Below are 14,057 nucleotides of genomic sequence, written 5' to 3'. Positions count from 1 at the left end.
CTGGGGTCAGAATTGTATGGGAAAATGTGTTCATTTGTCTCTGTATGTTGTTTACTTCAAATGTTATTCCACTCTCTATATATTTTTTAGATTTTTCGGGTTCCGGTCGGGTGCAGCAAAGGGTTAAAAATGAAGCCTTTGGGACATTATTTCAGCTTGGTACCTGGCAGATTCTGAAAATAGACACTTTAAAGATTTAAAAAAATCAGGTGGCATAAAAAAGCCGGGGGGTGCGCGTGGACCCTTATTTCCATCTAGACTAATATAATTATTCTCGTGTGTAACGAGATCAAAGATCGATTCATGAGACCAAAGATCGCCCATCTATTGTTCCCTGCTTATCGTTTTGGCTGAGGGCAAATTTAGGCTCTGTAACTTGACTTGTTTGCTTGTCTTTATTTCTCATTGTATAGCTTCTTATTCATTTTACTACTTTTAAAATTTCTATTATTGATCATTAAAAAAATGACGTTTAACAAAAAGAGAAAGGGTTGTTTAGGTCATATTTCATTTTATTATCAGATTATATGCACATATTAATATGTTTAATATTTTTCAAATGTAAAAGAGGCAGCTATAGGGTTGTGCTTATATTATGTTTTATAAATACATGCAGTGAAGCCTAATCAATGCACGCTTTGCCTGAACCACATTTGTGTGGCTATGTTTTAAGATTTTTAAAAATGAAAACGAAAGGAGGTAGCGTGCTGTTTTATTTCGTTTTATTGTTGACTATACGAGCGAGCTGAGAGGCGCCATCAAGAACGCTGCTGTTCCATTTGCAGAGGTTCGTTCTCCTGAGTCGAACCTGACAAGTCCAAACTTTGCGTACTTTGCGAAACGCCCATCAGGTCACGGAAGCAGGAAATAGTTTCTGGTGCCCCTGACGCAGAGTCAAACCGTCTAGTAGCCTAAAACATTCAGCCATCGGTAAGATACAACATTTCTTGCCCGCATTTTATAATAAATCTATAATAGTAGTCCTATAACTTAAGCGGATACTGTTACAGAATAGATATGGAAATTGTAAGAATTATGCGACATCGTTTAGATTGCGATATTTCATTCTTTTAATAGTGAGGGCAAAACATAAATAAACAAACATTTACGAGATTTCAACAGGTGTTTTGATTCATTATAAAAAATCGGTTCAAGAGTTTGGATATCGGTCTACTATTGCTTATTCACTTAAAAGAACCGACACAAAAGATTCGTTGTCTGGGAATCGAACTATTGTCGAACGTTTCATGCCGTCGAATACGTTTTGCTTCTTAAACTTAGGCCTATACATATTATTGATCATTTATGCTTAATGTATGTTTTTAATGACAGCTTTATCTTAATTATCTTTTCAAACGAGCTAGGCTTTTTAGGTCACTATGTCTGAGAGAGATGAGGAAACATTCAATTCTGTGGACTTGGAGCAACAAACTCAAAAGTCTCCGGTCACTATGTCAGAGAAAGATGAGGAAACATTCAAGTCTGTGGACCTGAAGCAGCAAACTCAAAAGTCTCCGGAACCAGACATCCATCCTCAACAATCTCCCAGTGAAACAGAAAAAACCAGCACACCTGCTGCAGAGGCCAAGGCAGAAACCAACCCCTCTCCACGTGCCTCAGCAGTCAAAGCTAAATGGAAAACATCTGCAGAACAGTTTAAAGTCAAGAAATTTTTTGTTCTTAGGGTAATGTCTACTTTTTTTTAAAGTCTCATCGAAGTTTCTGTTTTCTGTGTTGACCGCAAATCTATGTTCTACTGTGTTTATAATCATTCTGTCACATAATCTACACTTCTTTTGTATGTTGAGTGGTGTGGGGCAAACAAACCACGGTTGCCCTGCAGTAAAATAGAAGTAGTAAAATCTGCTGACCACACCTTTTGAATGAATATCCTCAGCAAACAATGATAGTCTTAATACTCTTCACTTGTCGAGTACTGACATATGTCTGCCAATATTCAGTCAAACATATATTCCTCACCTGCAGAGATCACTGAAAGCTGTCTTCCTGTTTTCTGTTTCCTCAGTCTACCTGAGGACATTTGATTAGCAAATGGTATCTGTTGGCCTGCTCAAAGACCAGATTTTGTTTTGTTAAAGTGGTGAAATGGGAGACTCATCCCTCAAAACCATTGTTCCCACTTACTCTAAAATAGAAATCCATTTTTATGACTAAGCACTATATTGTATTGTGTCTATTGTAATCAGTGGCATCTTTGTCTCTGTATTCATGGTGTGGTACAACACTTAACAAATTAATAGTTATTGTCATAGTAGTTAGAATCAAATCTTATAATATTTAGAATCACATTAGTTCAATTAAATCAAACTTGCTTGTAGATAATTTGTAGGAACTTTTATCTGGCATACAAAGCACATCAAGGCTTACTTATTTTAAAGTTTTAATCCATTTCAATGTTTCTTTCATATGGACACAATGTGCACAAAAATATTATGAAATGCTAATATTTGGTCAGTGTCAAACACCTTTTTTGAAAAACATTTTTTTTTATATGAACATTGGAAGAACATTGTGAACATGTGACATTCTCCACTTCTCCAGTGATTTACTGAAAAAAATGTGTACAGTTATATGGCTTCAACATCACAGGCATTGTTTAACAAATAGTTTCACATAATAAAATTGTCTTGTTAAAGGAACTTAGAACAAGTTTAGTTTGCGGAAAAACATATTTTAATGTGAGCACCCTCTAGTGGGTCATGGCCCCACTTTCCCCTAATGCACAGATGTCACTGTTTGTAATATGTTGTAATTGTTGTGCTCTGTCACATTTTAGCCTGGAACATTGGACCAAGGCATTGAAGATGTTAAATCTCTGGTGGATCCCACTCTAGATGGTGCTGTCCAGGGTGTTTGGCTCATGGCTGAGTAAGTGTTGTTGTTTTTTTTTTCTCTCTAAAAAAAAAAAAACACCCTAGTTTAAGAGCACTTTTGAAGTAACCAAATATTGACTGCTCTGCTTATGTGCAACATTCATGTGAAGTAAGAGAATCTCATTTAGTTCTTTCATCACATGGCACTCATTCCAGGACGCAACCCATTATCTCGCTCTGTGTTCTGTAAATAAGTAAAATGTACAGGAAATAAAGTGAAATAAACAGGGAGCAGAATGGAGCTGCTAAAATACATTTTGATAAATGTGTTGGCAGATGACAACTTCTATCTGTCTGTGAGCAGGCTTTCAAGAAACAGTTTGAAGGCTTTGCTCTGTGATAATTAATAATATATATTATATTTCCCATGGTTTGAGCTTAGGCTTGAAACAAAAAATCAAGTTCATGGAATTCATTCTTTTTGACTGATATAAATTTATTGTGATAGACATTGTAAGAAATAGCTTTAGCTGTACCTTGCCTTTTCGGGCTGTCAAAACAAAGACATTAATAGGCATAATAGGTTAGTTGCGTTAAAGGTACCGTATGTAGGATTGTGGACAAAACTGGTACTGCAATCACTTTAAAAATACTGTAGAGCCGTGTATCCCCTCCCCCTCCCCCCTGACTCGAGGTTGCCAGATAAGCTGCAGGATTCAGCAGAAACGTAGGCTGCTTCAATGAGCTTCCAATGGCAAGTGATGACGAGACGTACACAGTAAGTTTTTTTTTTTCTGTTAATTGTGTTTATGCTTTATGAGAGATATTTTGATGAGTAATTACTTATTTTAAAAAATTACTAATTGTTGAGGTGCTGGGGCCATAATAGCTGAAGAGATAAGCGTTTTTGATTTGATATTTAATTTGATTTGATTTCTTTATTTTGAACATATAAATACAATTACAATTAAAAAAAAATCTGAGAAAAAAAAAAGGATAATAGTAAAAGAAAACAAAAAAACATATAGACTTAAACAACAAAATAATACTTCCTTATTTTTCAATACGAAAAAAAAACACCTTGATTTACAAGTGCTAAAGTTTTTGTCATATTATAGGCTAAAAACAGAATAAACATTTGCCACAGAAATTATAACACGGGACAAATTCAATATCACCAATGGCTATCACAGGGTTGTTTTCAGTCCCATCAGAAAATATTGTTAGAGTAACTAAATTACATTAGCAATGGTCATACAGGTCAACTTGCAGCATGTGTAACTTAGTCCACGATATACGTGAAGAACGAATGACGAATATTTTTTTCTGAGGTAAAGTTAGGCTTGTCTCAATTACGTTTCAAATTGCCATAATGGTCGTGCTAATGTTTTCATCAGCGTCTCAGCATAATGACAGAGAAACGGGCTCCTATAATGCATTGCAAATGCATACGTCCATGTGAGCTAACGTTACGTTGCTTGAACACGCATAACTTTGTTCGACTGTCATGAATATATGAAATGTCCATTGACATCCAGTACAAGTTAGCCAAGCATAGATGAATCTTACCTGTCTAGGAGAAAATTAGCAACGTTGGCGTCTGTGTTCAAATTCTTCTCCGTTTTCAGCCGTCTCCATCTTTCAAAAGCATCTCCTATACAAATTCTGGTTTTATTTCGGACTTTGTCACAACGAATTTCTGAATTATAACGAGGTCTTTTTGATTTAGTAACGTTAGACATTTTTATCCGACTAGAGTTAGGGTAGGTTAGGTTAGAGCAAAGCTGGCAACCCGGATCCCGAAACACTACTGACTTCGTGATTGGTAGATAGGTGGAGGGAGGCGCTCAGGCCAAAACACAAAATGACAACATCAACATCAGTTGAGGGCTGCAAGTCCACTTTTTAAATGACAATATCCTAGCCATACTACTGTTGTCAGTGATATAAGTATTTGAAATGAACATGATTTCTTAATGTCTAGTGACACATCAGGGCAATTTTATGATTAATTGAAATAGATTTCTTACATACAGCTCCTTTAAATTAGCTTTAAATAGTCTCGTATTCCACATGTGTTCATTATCAAAGGATTCCTATAATAATTAAATGCATTATCTTGCCCTGTGCATGATTATGTGCATAATTTAAAATAAATGTAAAATAAGCTCATACAAAAATTTACAGTACCATGTAAAAGTTTGATATACTTTTACTTCCTCATAGTAATACATGAAGTAATACCATTTCATTGCATTTTTAATTTAAAAAGATCATAAAGCCTTGTATGTGAACAGTCGTTCAACTCTTTGAAAACCTAGCAGTAATTTAGGGCTCCAGACTAACATTTGGGAGCAGTAGCACTGGTGCCACTAAGTTCTACAGATGGTGGTGCCGGCTCCTGATTTGGTAGCGCTGGGGGAATTTTTAATCATAGTTAATTTACTCATAAAATTACTACTGTTTTGCATTAATAAGTACAGTTACTAATAATACTATTACACATTTGTTTATTGGAAATTCAACAGTAAAGCATTGAGCTTGAATTGAGATGCAGGTAAAATTAACTTATTAACAACAGTTGCAAAAACCTAAAATTTTTGAGGGGAAAAATGTTATATTCTACTATTATTAAATGTACCATTTTTCTTCTACATTATCATACTTTACTGACTGACAGCTTCAGTGATTATAAAAGGAGCGCTCTTTACTTTTACTTTAGTTTGTGTAATTCAGTCACAATTTGAAGAAAGGTTGTTGTTTTTTATAAGACTTTGTGACTTCCAACTCTTCCACTCAATAAGTGCTCCTTTGCCCCCATCTACTGGTTATAGTGGTCATTTCATGTCTTTTTTTTTTAATAAAAGTTTTTCTCTGCCACAAAGTGTTAGGGCCATATTTTACGATCTAAGCTCATAGTCTAAAGCGCACTGAAATCCACTTTTGCTAGACGGGAAATATGGTCGGCACGCCAGGCGCATGGTCTAAAAGGGTTGTCCCTTAATGAGTAATGGGTGTGTTTTGGGCTTTGCATGCAATAAACCAATCAGAGTCTCATCTCCTATTCCCTTTAAATGCCAGCTGCGCTCGCGCCATGGCGGATTTGCCATTTACATGACGGAATTTGATAGTGTAAAGACTGAACGCGTCTCCAGAGCGCAAACGGATCTGCTCTTGCATGAGGTTAAAGAGCGCGAGCAGACCATCTACGGGACAAGCCGAATTCCGTCATATATGTACACAATAATAATCTTTTAAATTGTAAACCTTTTATTTTTAATATTTGACATGTTTGTGTGATGCTGCGTAAGCAGAGTGTACGCGCGTTGTGGACCCGCCTATAGGCGCACATTACTAACGCGCTCTTTAAATAACAAAAAAAATATTGCGCCATCGACTTTAGACCAGGTTTCAGTTGGTCAATGGCACAGTCTATTTCAGTTGCCTCAAAATAGCAATGCGCCATCATTGCGCCTGCCCTGAACACACCTCGTTTTCAGACCAGCACGCCCATGGGCGCACAAATGGGCGCAAATGCATTTGCTATTTAAACAACGTGGCGCAGGACTAGAAAATGATAACTGCGTCAGGGTGAAACTCGCAAAAAACACTCACGTCACGCCTGGCACTCTATTGCGCCGGGTGTATGATAGGGCCCATGGTTTTCTTACATCTTTTAGTTTTACAAATCATCACATTAAAAATAACATTTAAATTGGATAATTTTTAGAGCTTTGAAGTTCTGTAATAGTGTGAAGCACTAATTCACTCTCAAGAGGTTTTAAGAACCCTGAGATAAATAATGAAAAAAATATATATATATTTCTAACTATTTCTGCCACAATACCATGGTTACAGTTTGCATTACTACATTAAATCTATGATGAATGTTGGTGTTTTGTGGACTGGAAAAGCCTTCTATTACTTGTTCATTCATGGCACAATGTTTCTCCTGGTTTCCATGTCAGCGCTGTTTGATCTGATATCTGTAAATTTGAATGCTTCCTACGAGATCTCACTGTGATGTTGTTAATTCTGCAACGAATTCCAACGCTTTCTCGCTGGATCTCCCAGCGCTGTGTAGTAATGGTGTCGCGTGTCTATTATTGCTACGAGCTGATAAACGGTCCACACTGCACAGCTCAAACGAGTGGCACGGTTTTGTTCCACTTTTGTTTCATTAACTGTTTGATATTTCTCATATGCAACAGAAATAGCACATCTCAGTTGGGTAACGTGATGGTGGAACCAGTGCGACCTCTAACAAAATTTAATCACACTGGCAGAAATTTTATTCGCAAAAAGTCTGGAGCCCTGTAAGTTAGGGGTAACAGAAGACTGTAGAGTTTAACAAGTCTTGTGACATCAAGGGCAACTCTTACACTATGCTTGCAGTATTACATCCAAAGGCTTTGGGGCACTGCTGAGAGTCAGAGGGCCTGTTAGTTGTGTTTGTGTCTATGTGGTGTGAAAATATACCTAAATAAGACACCAGGGTGCATAAAGGCCCTTTATTTCAGTAAGATTCTCATGTGCTGTTTCTTTTACTGTCCAGATCTGATGTTGTGAGTAAGAGAAAATACATTCAAATAGAAGTATACACATCTGGATATGTCTTGTGTGTTTACCTTACCTTACCATCACTGAGTAAGTTTCACAATTACTTGCTGAGAGAAAGTTTTAAGAAATGGAGAACATGCACAGCCTCTCGCTGTCTTTGTCTCATGGGCAGGAGCTCTCCATACATTCAACAGAACGTAAGGCACTTTTCACTCGCCAATTGGAGCGAAAGCTCTGACAAAAGAAATGAGATTTGGTGTTTTAAAAAAGAAAGAAAATTCATATCAAAAGTAGCTTATGCATTAGTTATGCATTTTCCAAGCACATATCTTTGTTTTGACATAACATCTGGGATCTAAAAATGTGGGCATACATATTTTAAGAAGAATGCCAAAGGCAATTGCAGATATGTTGTAGCTTTTAGAATACGTATGCCTATATAATTGAAACCCACATGCTTATAGAACATTTTGTGTGGATGAACATAAAATAAAATAGTTTGGTCTCTTTTTCTTACTAAATAGGCTGTAGGTTCAAACAGACCTACTGCAGCTGCAGTAATGTTTCTCTCTAAAAAATAAAAAGTATTAACAGCTTTAAAATTGGGGTCAGGGGAAATGCTAGGGGATCCATGGAAAATTTGAAAGAAAAAAGGCATTCTATTGGCAACCATAGATTTTAACAGTAAGAACCAAAAGCATATAATCACATTTGCATTGTTTTGTTAAAAAAAAAATCACATTACTTCTGACAGTGAAGGTCAAGAATGCTTGATTTTGTTGTAGCCATGTTTTTAAAGACAGTATTCTGTCTTGAACTGTACTCTTATATTGGGTACAATAAAAGATACACTGTCAGTTTAATACAAAGTAAATATTTTCTACATAACATACTTGACATGGAAAAGCCTGCTGTTGCCATTTAGAATAACTGGTATAGAAACAATACTGTGACAAGATTCATTCATCTATATGTGCCAAACTAATCTGTCAAACTCTAAATTAACATAAGTCCAAGAACTTGTTTTAGAATCCTTCTGTGCTTGATCAAAGCTGTGGAAGGATTGTGAGCGACAGATTTATGGGAATGTAGGTCGGTGCTGGTGTAGTTACATTGATGTACTGTATGCAACACAGCAGAGGTCTGCAGTCGGGCCCAGTAGGGGACCCATGCTAACATGTTTCAAATAATTAAACTCATGTTAATTAAAGATGCTGTAAACGATTAAGCGCTGTGAAGTTCCTGCCAGACTACCACAAACATACTGTTGAGACATATTTCAGGGTGAAGCAGCAGAGCACTAGTACGTCATCTCAGTGTTGTCAAAGTAGTCTAAAGCAACAGTTTCCGAAAAGTAGCAACTGCTTATGAAGTTGAGTATTGTTCAAGGTGCTACTGCATCATATATCAGAGTACTGCCCACAAGGCTTTGGCTCTGACATTGGCCAGAATTTTAATATTGTGCATTTTTACAAGTAATACCCATATTTTTCCGGTGTAGGATCGATCATTGGAACAATGAGAAAGAGCGTTTGGTGCTCATCACAGAGAACACCCTTCTCATCTGCAAGTATGACTTCATCATGCTTCACTGTGAGCAGATCCAGAAGATTCCACTCAACTTCATCGACCGCATCTGCCATGGTACCTTCTGCTTTCCACCAAATTCCCTCCTGAAGTGAGTAACACCCTTTCCTTCATTAGTATCAGTTCATTTCTTGTTGAAAATGTCACATCTCCCTAATGCAACAAAAAGTTTCTGAACGTTCTTCATTTGCCAGCAGTTCCTCAACTTTTAACCGTACATCTGATTTTCATAGTTTCTGATCAACTGTGACTGTCAGAACCAAAAATACTAGCACGAAAAATTTTCTATGCTCCACTGATTGTTATTGTGCCACCTGTTGCCATGTGTAATGAAGCCTTGTACATTCAAGAGCGCTCAGAAGGTATTTTTCTAAGAAACATCTTCCACACTGGCTTATTGCCAGTTCTGTTAATCAGTTGCAAATTCCTCCTCACCTTTTGCATGTCATGCTTAATTGCATGATAAGAGGAAAGTCTGGCGAGAGATAGAACACAAAGAGAGGTGCTCCATATGTAGATGACAAACTTGCAGGGCTTGTCGAGAATGAGAGATGGACTCCTGTTCTGCTTCAGTAAGGACATTGTGGATGTGATAACTGCAAGTAAACAGAGGCCAGTGTTACTTTATCTTCTTGGTGGTCTTAATAATAGCTGGACACCTGGTTGAAAATAGTTGGTTATTGAAAAGAAATATGATTAGAAGATACACTACTGTTCAAAAGGTTTGGGGTCAGTACAATATTATTATTATTATTATTATTATTTTGCCATACTTTTATTCAGCAAGAATGCATTAAATTGACGTTTGCATTGTTACAAAAATAAATAAATAAATAAATATAATCAAATAAATGTTGTCCTTTAACTTTCTTTTCATTAAATAATTCTAAACATTTTCTATTTATATTTGAAAAAGTTATACAATATTACTGTTTTTAATGTTTTATTTTGTTTTATTACTGTAGTAAATGCTAAATTGATTGCAATATATACTGTTATTGCACATCAAAATTAATTCATTACTGAATTAAGTCGTTAGATTTATGTCAGTAACATTTTCATAAGACTCATAACTTGCCACTGAAGTACCCAGGTGTTCCAACTGGCATCAGTAGCCTGTAATATTCTCACATTAAAGCACTTTGTATGTTTGTGAATATTTAAGCCAATGGCTTTTGACTCTCATTCATTTCTATACATTTCTCCATCCTCCATAAAGCCTTAAACAGACAAATGAGGAAAATCTGAGACCATGAGTCATTTTTCCTAACCGTATTAGCAGTTTTTACAGGGTGATAATACCCACAATGCAGCAGGATTTGACAAATGGTATCAGAGGGGAAGGAGGCCAGAGCCTCTTTTCTTCTCTTAATTTTTTTGTGGAGGGATTATGTGAATAGAAATGGGATGTAAGGAGGACTTTATAACGCAGGGAGGGGAGAGCTGTCAGTACAGCTCTTGTGTAACCGATTAGTGGTAGAAATTAATGTAGTCCTTTCATCCAAACCTTTTAAAGCTGGCTCAGGGGACACCAACCCAAGTAAAACTAATTTGATGAATAAAACGTAATGTGGCATGAAGTGCTTAGGAGAGGCAGGCCGTATTGGGCTGACTTTATCTCCCCACATTACATTCAATTATAAATAAAACGCCAATGAAAACCACCCTAGAGTGCTGGAGGAGAAAGGCAAGCTTTAAAGCCACTCTCTTTCGTTTTCCTTTTCCTTCCATTTTTGCTTAATTTCTTTCCATCTCCCTCATTATTTTGTCTTTTCGCAAACTTAATCTCATGCTCAAGCTGTCTGCACTTCTTTCTTTTAAACAACTATGCATGCAGTTCTCCGCTCATGTTCTCCTTTTTACTCTCAACACACCACTTAAATATTATTCTTACTGATATCCAGGCTGTCATTTCAACAACATATTTTTCGTCTCTTCAGCTTTAATCACTCCAGTTGATCAGTCCTTCATTCTGTTATTGTCAGTCACCTGTTAGATGTTTCTGTACAGAACCCAATTTACAATACAGTAGTGGGACAGCAGTCATTGTCCAGCATCAGTCCGATGAATTAGTGAATATTGAGTGAATGGAATAAATCATGTATACAGCAAATTGTGTTGCCCCACATCACAGTATAGTTGCATGCATTTGTGCATTCTAAGGAAACTTAAGGTGTGTTCACACTTGTAGTTCAATCTTCTTGTTCTTTTGGTCAAAGAAAATGATACATTTAACGTTGGTTCACTTAGCGTTCACACTGTCATTTTTAAGACCGAACCTAAAGATACAAAACAAAAAGATACAGCTTTTATGACATATATTTTGAGACGGAACTTACCGAACATCTAAACCAGTACTGTGTGCTGGGCTAAATGCGCTAGTTGTAAGTGCATACATAGTATTTTTACCAGCTGAGAACTCGTGAAGAGCTTATAAAATGTGTAAAGGAGTCAAAACTACCGAACTAATGGGTAACGTAGCTCCTTTGATGAGAAAAACTGTCCGAAATCTACATTTGAGGGAAGTATATGATTTTGGATGCAGCGCAGGTTTGCTTGAGTATTCTGTCCTTTTTAGGGTTGCATATTGTTACATCACATCCTGTTTTTTGTTAGTTTAGATGTCATTTGTCTTTTGCATTTGTATTTCAGTTAAACCGCACCTTTTCTTTGGAAATTGACCCTTTTCAGTGGTCTCTGTATGCTTGTTTGGTATGCACCAGGTTTCAAGCTTATTCAAATGGACCGCACTAACAGAGCAATCGCACCAGCCCTTACGAAAAAGAAGTATACTTCAAGTTCATTTTATGAAGTATACTTAAGTAATGTTCAAGTATATTTTTAAGTATACTTTATGTTGTAGGCCTAAGTATACTAATATCAATGTGTACTTGTAGTAAACTTGTAAGTGTACAATTTCAATACTGCTTGGGACTAAATTGGCCCACTTTTAGTATTTAAAAATATACGTTTAAGAGTAAGTGTAAGAGTAGTAAACTTTAAGTACACAACTAGGTTTCTCATTTATAATGCATCTGTACTACAAGTGAACTTATAAGTATACTAGTAGTTTACTATTCTAATACAAGTAGTACATTTTTTAGTTTATGAAAGTACACACTGAAATGTACTCTCAGTAAACTACTAGTAGTTTATACTGCAAGTATACTTGTAAGTTTTCTTTAAGTGAACATAACATTTTAAACAAAAAAGTTGAGAAAATCACATTTTTGTCAAAGACTACATCTTGATTAGATTCAGAATGATGATCAAAACACAGATGGAGTAGATCGAGTCCAACACCCCCAAAGCTTCACAGTCGTTTTCTCTTCATTGGGTACGCTTAATTTAATTTGGTAACATTAAGCAGTTTTGATTTACACGCTGTTTAATGTTTGATGATCACGTTATTTTACATTTAAGTGAGCAATCTTCTATCACTTGTTTCAGCTTCTTCTTCTCCTTTGTTTTGATCCGGAGATTCTGTACTAGAAGATGTGTCATATAGGCCCCCCTACCGTATACCAGTGAAAACATGGATAGCTGGAAAATTCAGTCAGTGGTGGGTAAAGAGTAAAGTAGAATTAAAGTAAATTCCTATACACTACCAGTGGACTAGCCTACACAAAAATCCAGATACGCAGAATTAGAAACATATCTGTTTTATATCAATATCCTAATCAACATTTTCAAACAATGTAAGCTTCATAAGACTGTAAATGAAAAGTAAAAAAAATATTTAACAGGCTACTTGATCAACAGAGTTAACACAACTACAAGCCAAGTATACTTTGAATACTTAATTATACTTTAACCCATTTAATCCCAAATTTTTCCCAGAGATGAAATTTATGAGTTTGTGTGGTATTTGCAAGTATATTAAACAATCAATGTCAATAATGTAAAAAAATATTTGAAAAGTCCATGAAAATAAGAGTTTTATCTCTGGTCACAATTGTGACCGGTGGTAGAACACAGGGAGTCTAAGTCTATGGGGTATATAATAAATCAAAAATCTCCAGAAATTAGTTTGAAGACAGAATTAAATTGTTGAAGTGTTTATTCGATTAACAAATAGTTAAACATTGTCTGGCCCAGTTTAAAAAATTACAAAATAGCAATCCTATGCAGTAACATGGCACAAATATTTTAATTAAATTATGATGAAATAATAAATTATAGGAAATTGCTTAGAATTCAATCATTATAAATGATGCAAAATACTTAAAATTACAAAATGAAAAGAAAAAAACTTACAGAAATAAAATAATAAATTAAAATAAACAAATTAAAATAAACAAATGATTAAAAATTAGCCTATGGTAGGAAACACGTAACAATGTCAAGGAACATGTAACAATTCATGAATAACAGGAAAGCATCACAAAAATTATCAATCAACAGTCACAACTGTGTGCTGGTGTGGAACTCATTATATATCACCGTCCTAAAGAAATAACAGTGGAATTATATATTTTTTTTTTTAAATCACAACTGTGTCCTGCCTACCTGTGTTTATCAGCCAGTGGGCAACACCATCAAACCTGGGTATATCAGTCACAGCAGCTGACATTGAGGATGGCCTCCCTTGTCCTTTTGGTGCAGTACCAAATATTTTCAGGAGACTTTGGGCAACTACTTGCTGAAATCCAAGGAGATCATAGTCACAATTCATGACATCTCTGTGGAACAGCCAACTGTTGACCACAGCACTGTGACCACAACTGTTGACCACAACTGTTGACCACAACCTGCAGTCATGTCATGCTTGAAGTTGCATCCACCTGGAACACCAGCTTGTTCAGCCAAACCCATCACTACACTGGGCCCATGACCTAACCCAGTCTCTGGAAGACAGAGCATATCCAGCTCCAGCAGCCATATCACCCTGTAGCCCAAGAGTGGTCTCCCACTGAAGCTAAGCAGGGCTGAGGCTGGTTAGTACCTGGATGGGAGGCCTCCTGAGAAAACCAGGAGTTGGTGCTGGAGGAGGTGTTAGTGAGGCCAGCAGGGGGCGCTCACCCTGTGGTCTGTGTCGGTCCTAACACCCCAGTGTAGTGATCGGGGACACTACTG

The 14,057-nt window shown here is 36.4% G+C and overlaps 1 protein-coding gene across 1 annotated transcript in view; it reads left to right on the top strand.

Moving 5' to 3' along the window:
• The first annotated feature begins 840 nt into the window (after nt 1-840).
• tprg1 (tumor protein p63 regulated 1) overlaps nt 841-14,057 on the top strand; it is a 30,507-nt gene continuing 17,290 nt past the window's right edge. The window contains exons 1-4 of the mRNA XM_081381849.1: nt 841-930; nt 1,365-1,685; nt 2,798-2,889; nt 8,896-9,072. Of these exons, the coding sequence (XP_081237975.1) occupies nt 1,380-1,685; nt 2,798-2,889; nt 8,896-9,072 (575 nt within the window). The 5' untranslated portion in view covers nt 841-930; nt 1,365-1,379. The remainder of the gene's footprint in view (nt 931-1,364; nt 1,686-2,797; nt 2,890-8,895; nt 9,073-14,057) is intronic.

Source organism: Scardinius erythrophthalmus (genome assembly GCF_964197995.2).
Source record: "Scardinius erythrophthalmus genome assembly, chromosome: 12".
In the NCBI taxonomy this organism is placed as follows: Eukaryota; Metazoa; Chordata; class Actinopteri; order Cypriniformes; family Leuciscidae; genus Scardinius; species Scardinius erythrophthalmus.
Note: the sequence above shows the minus strand (reverse complement) of the source record. Positions and strands in the feature narration are given on the sequence as shown.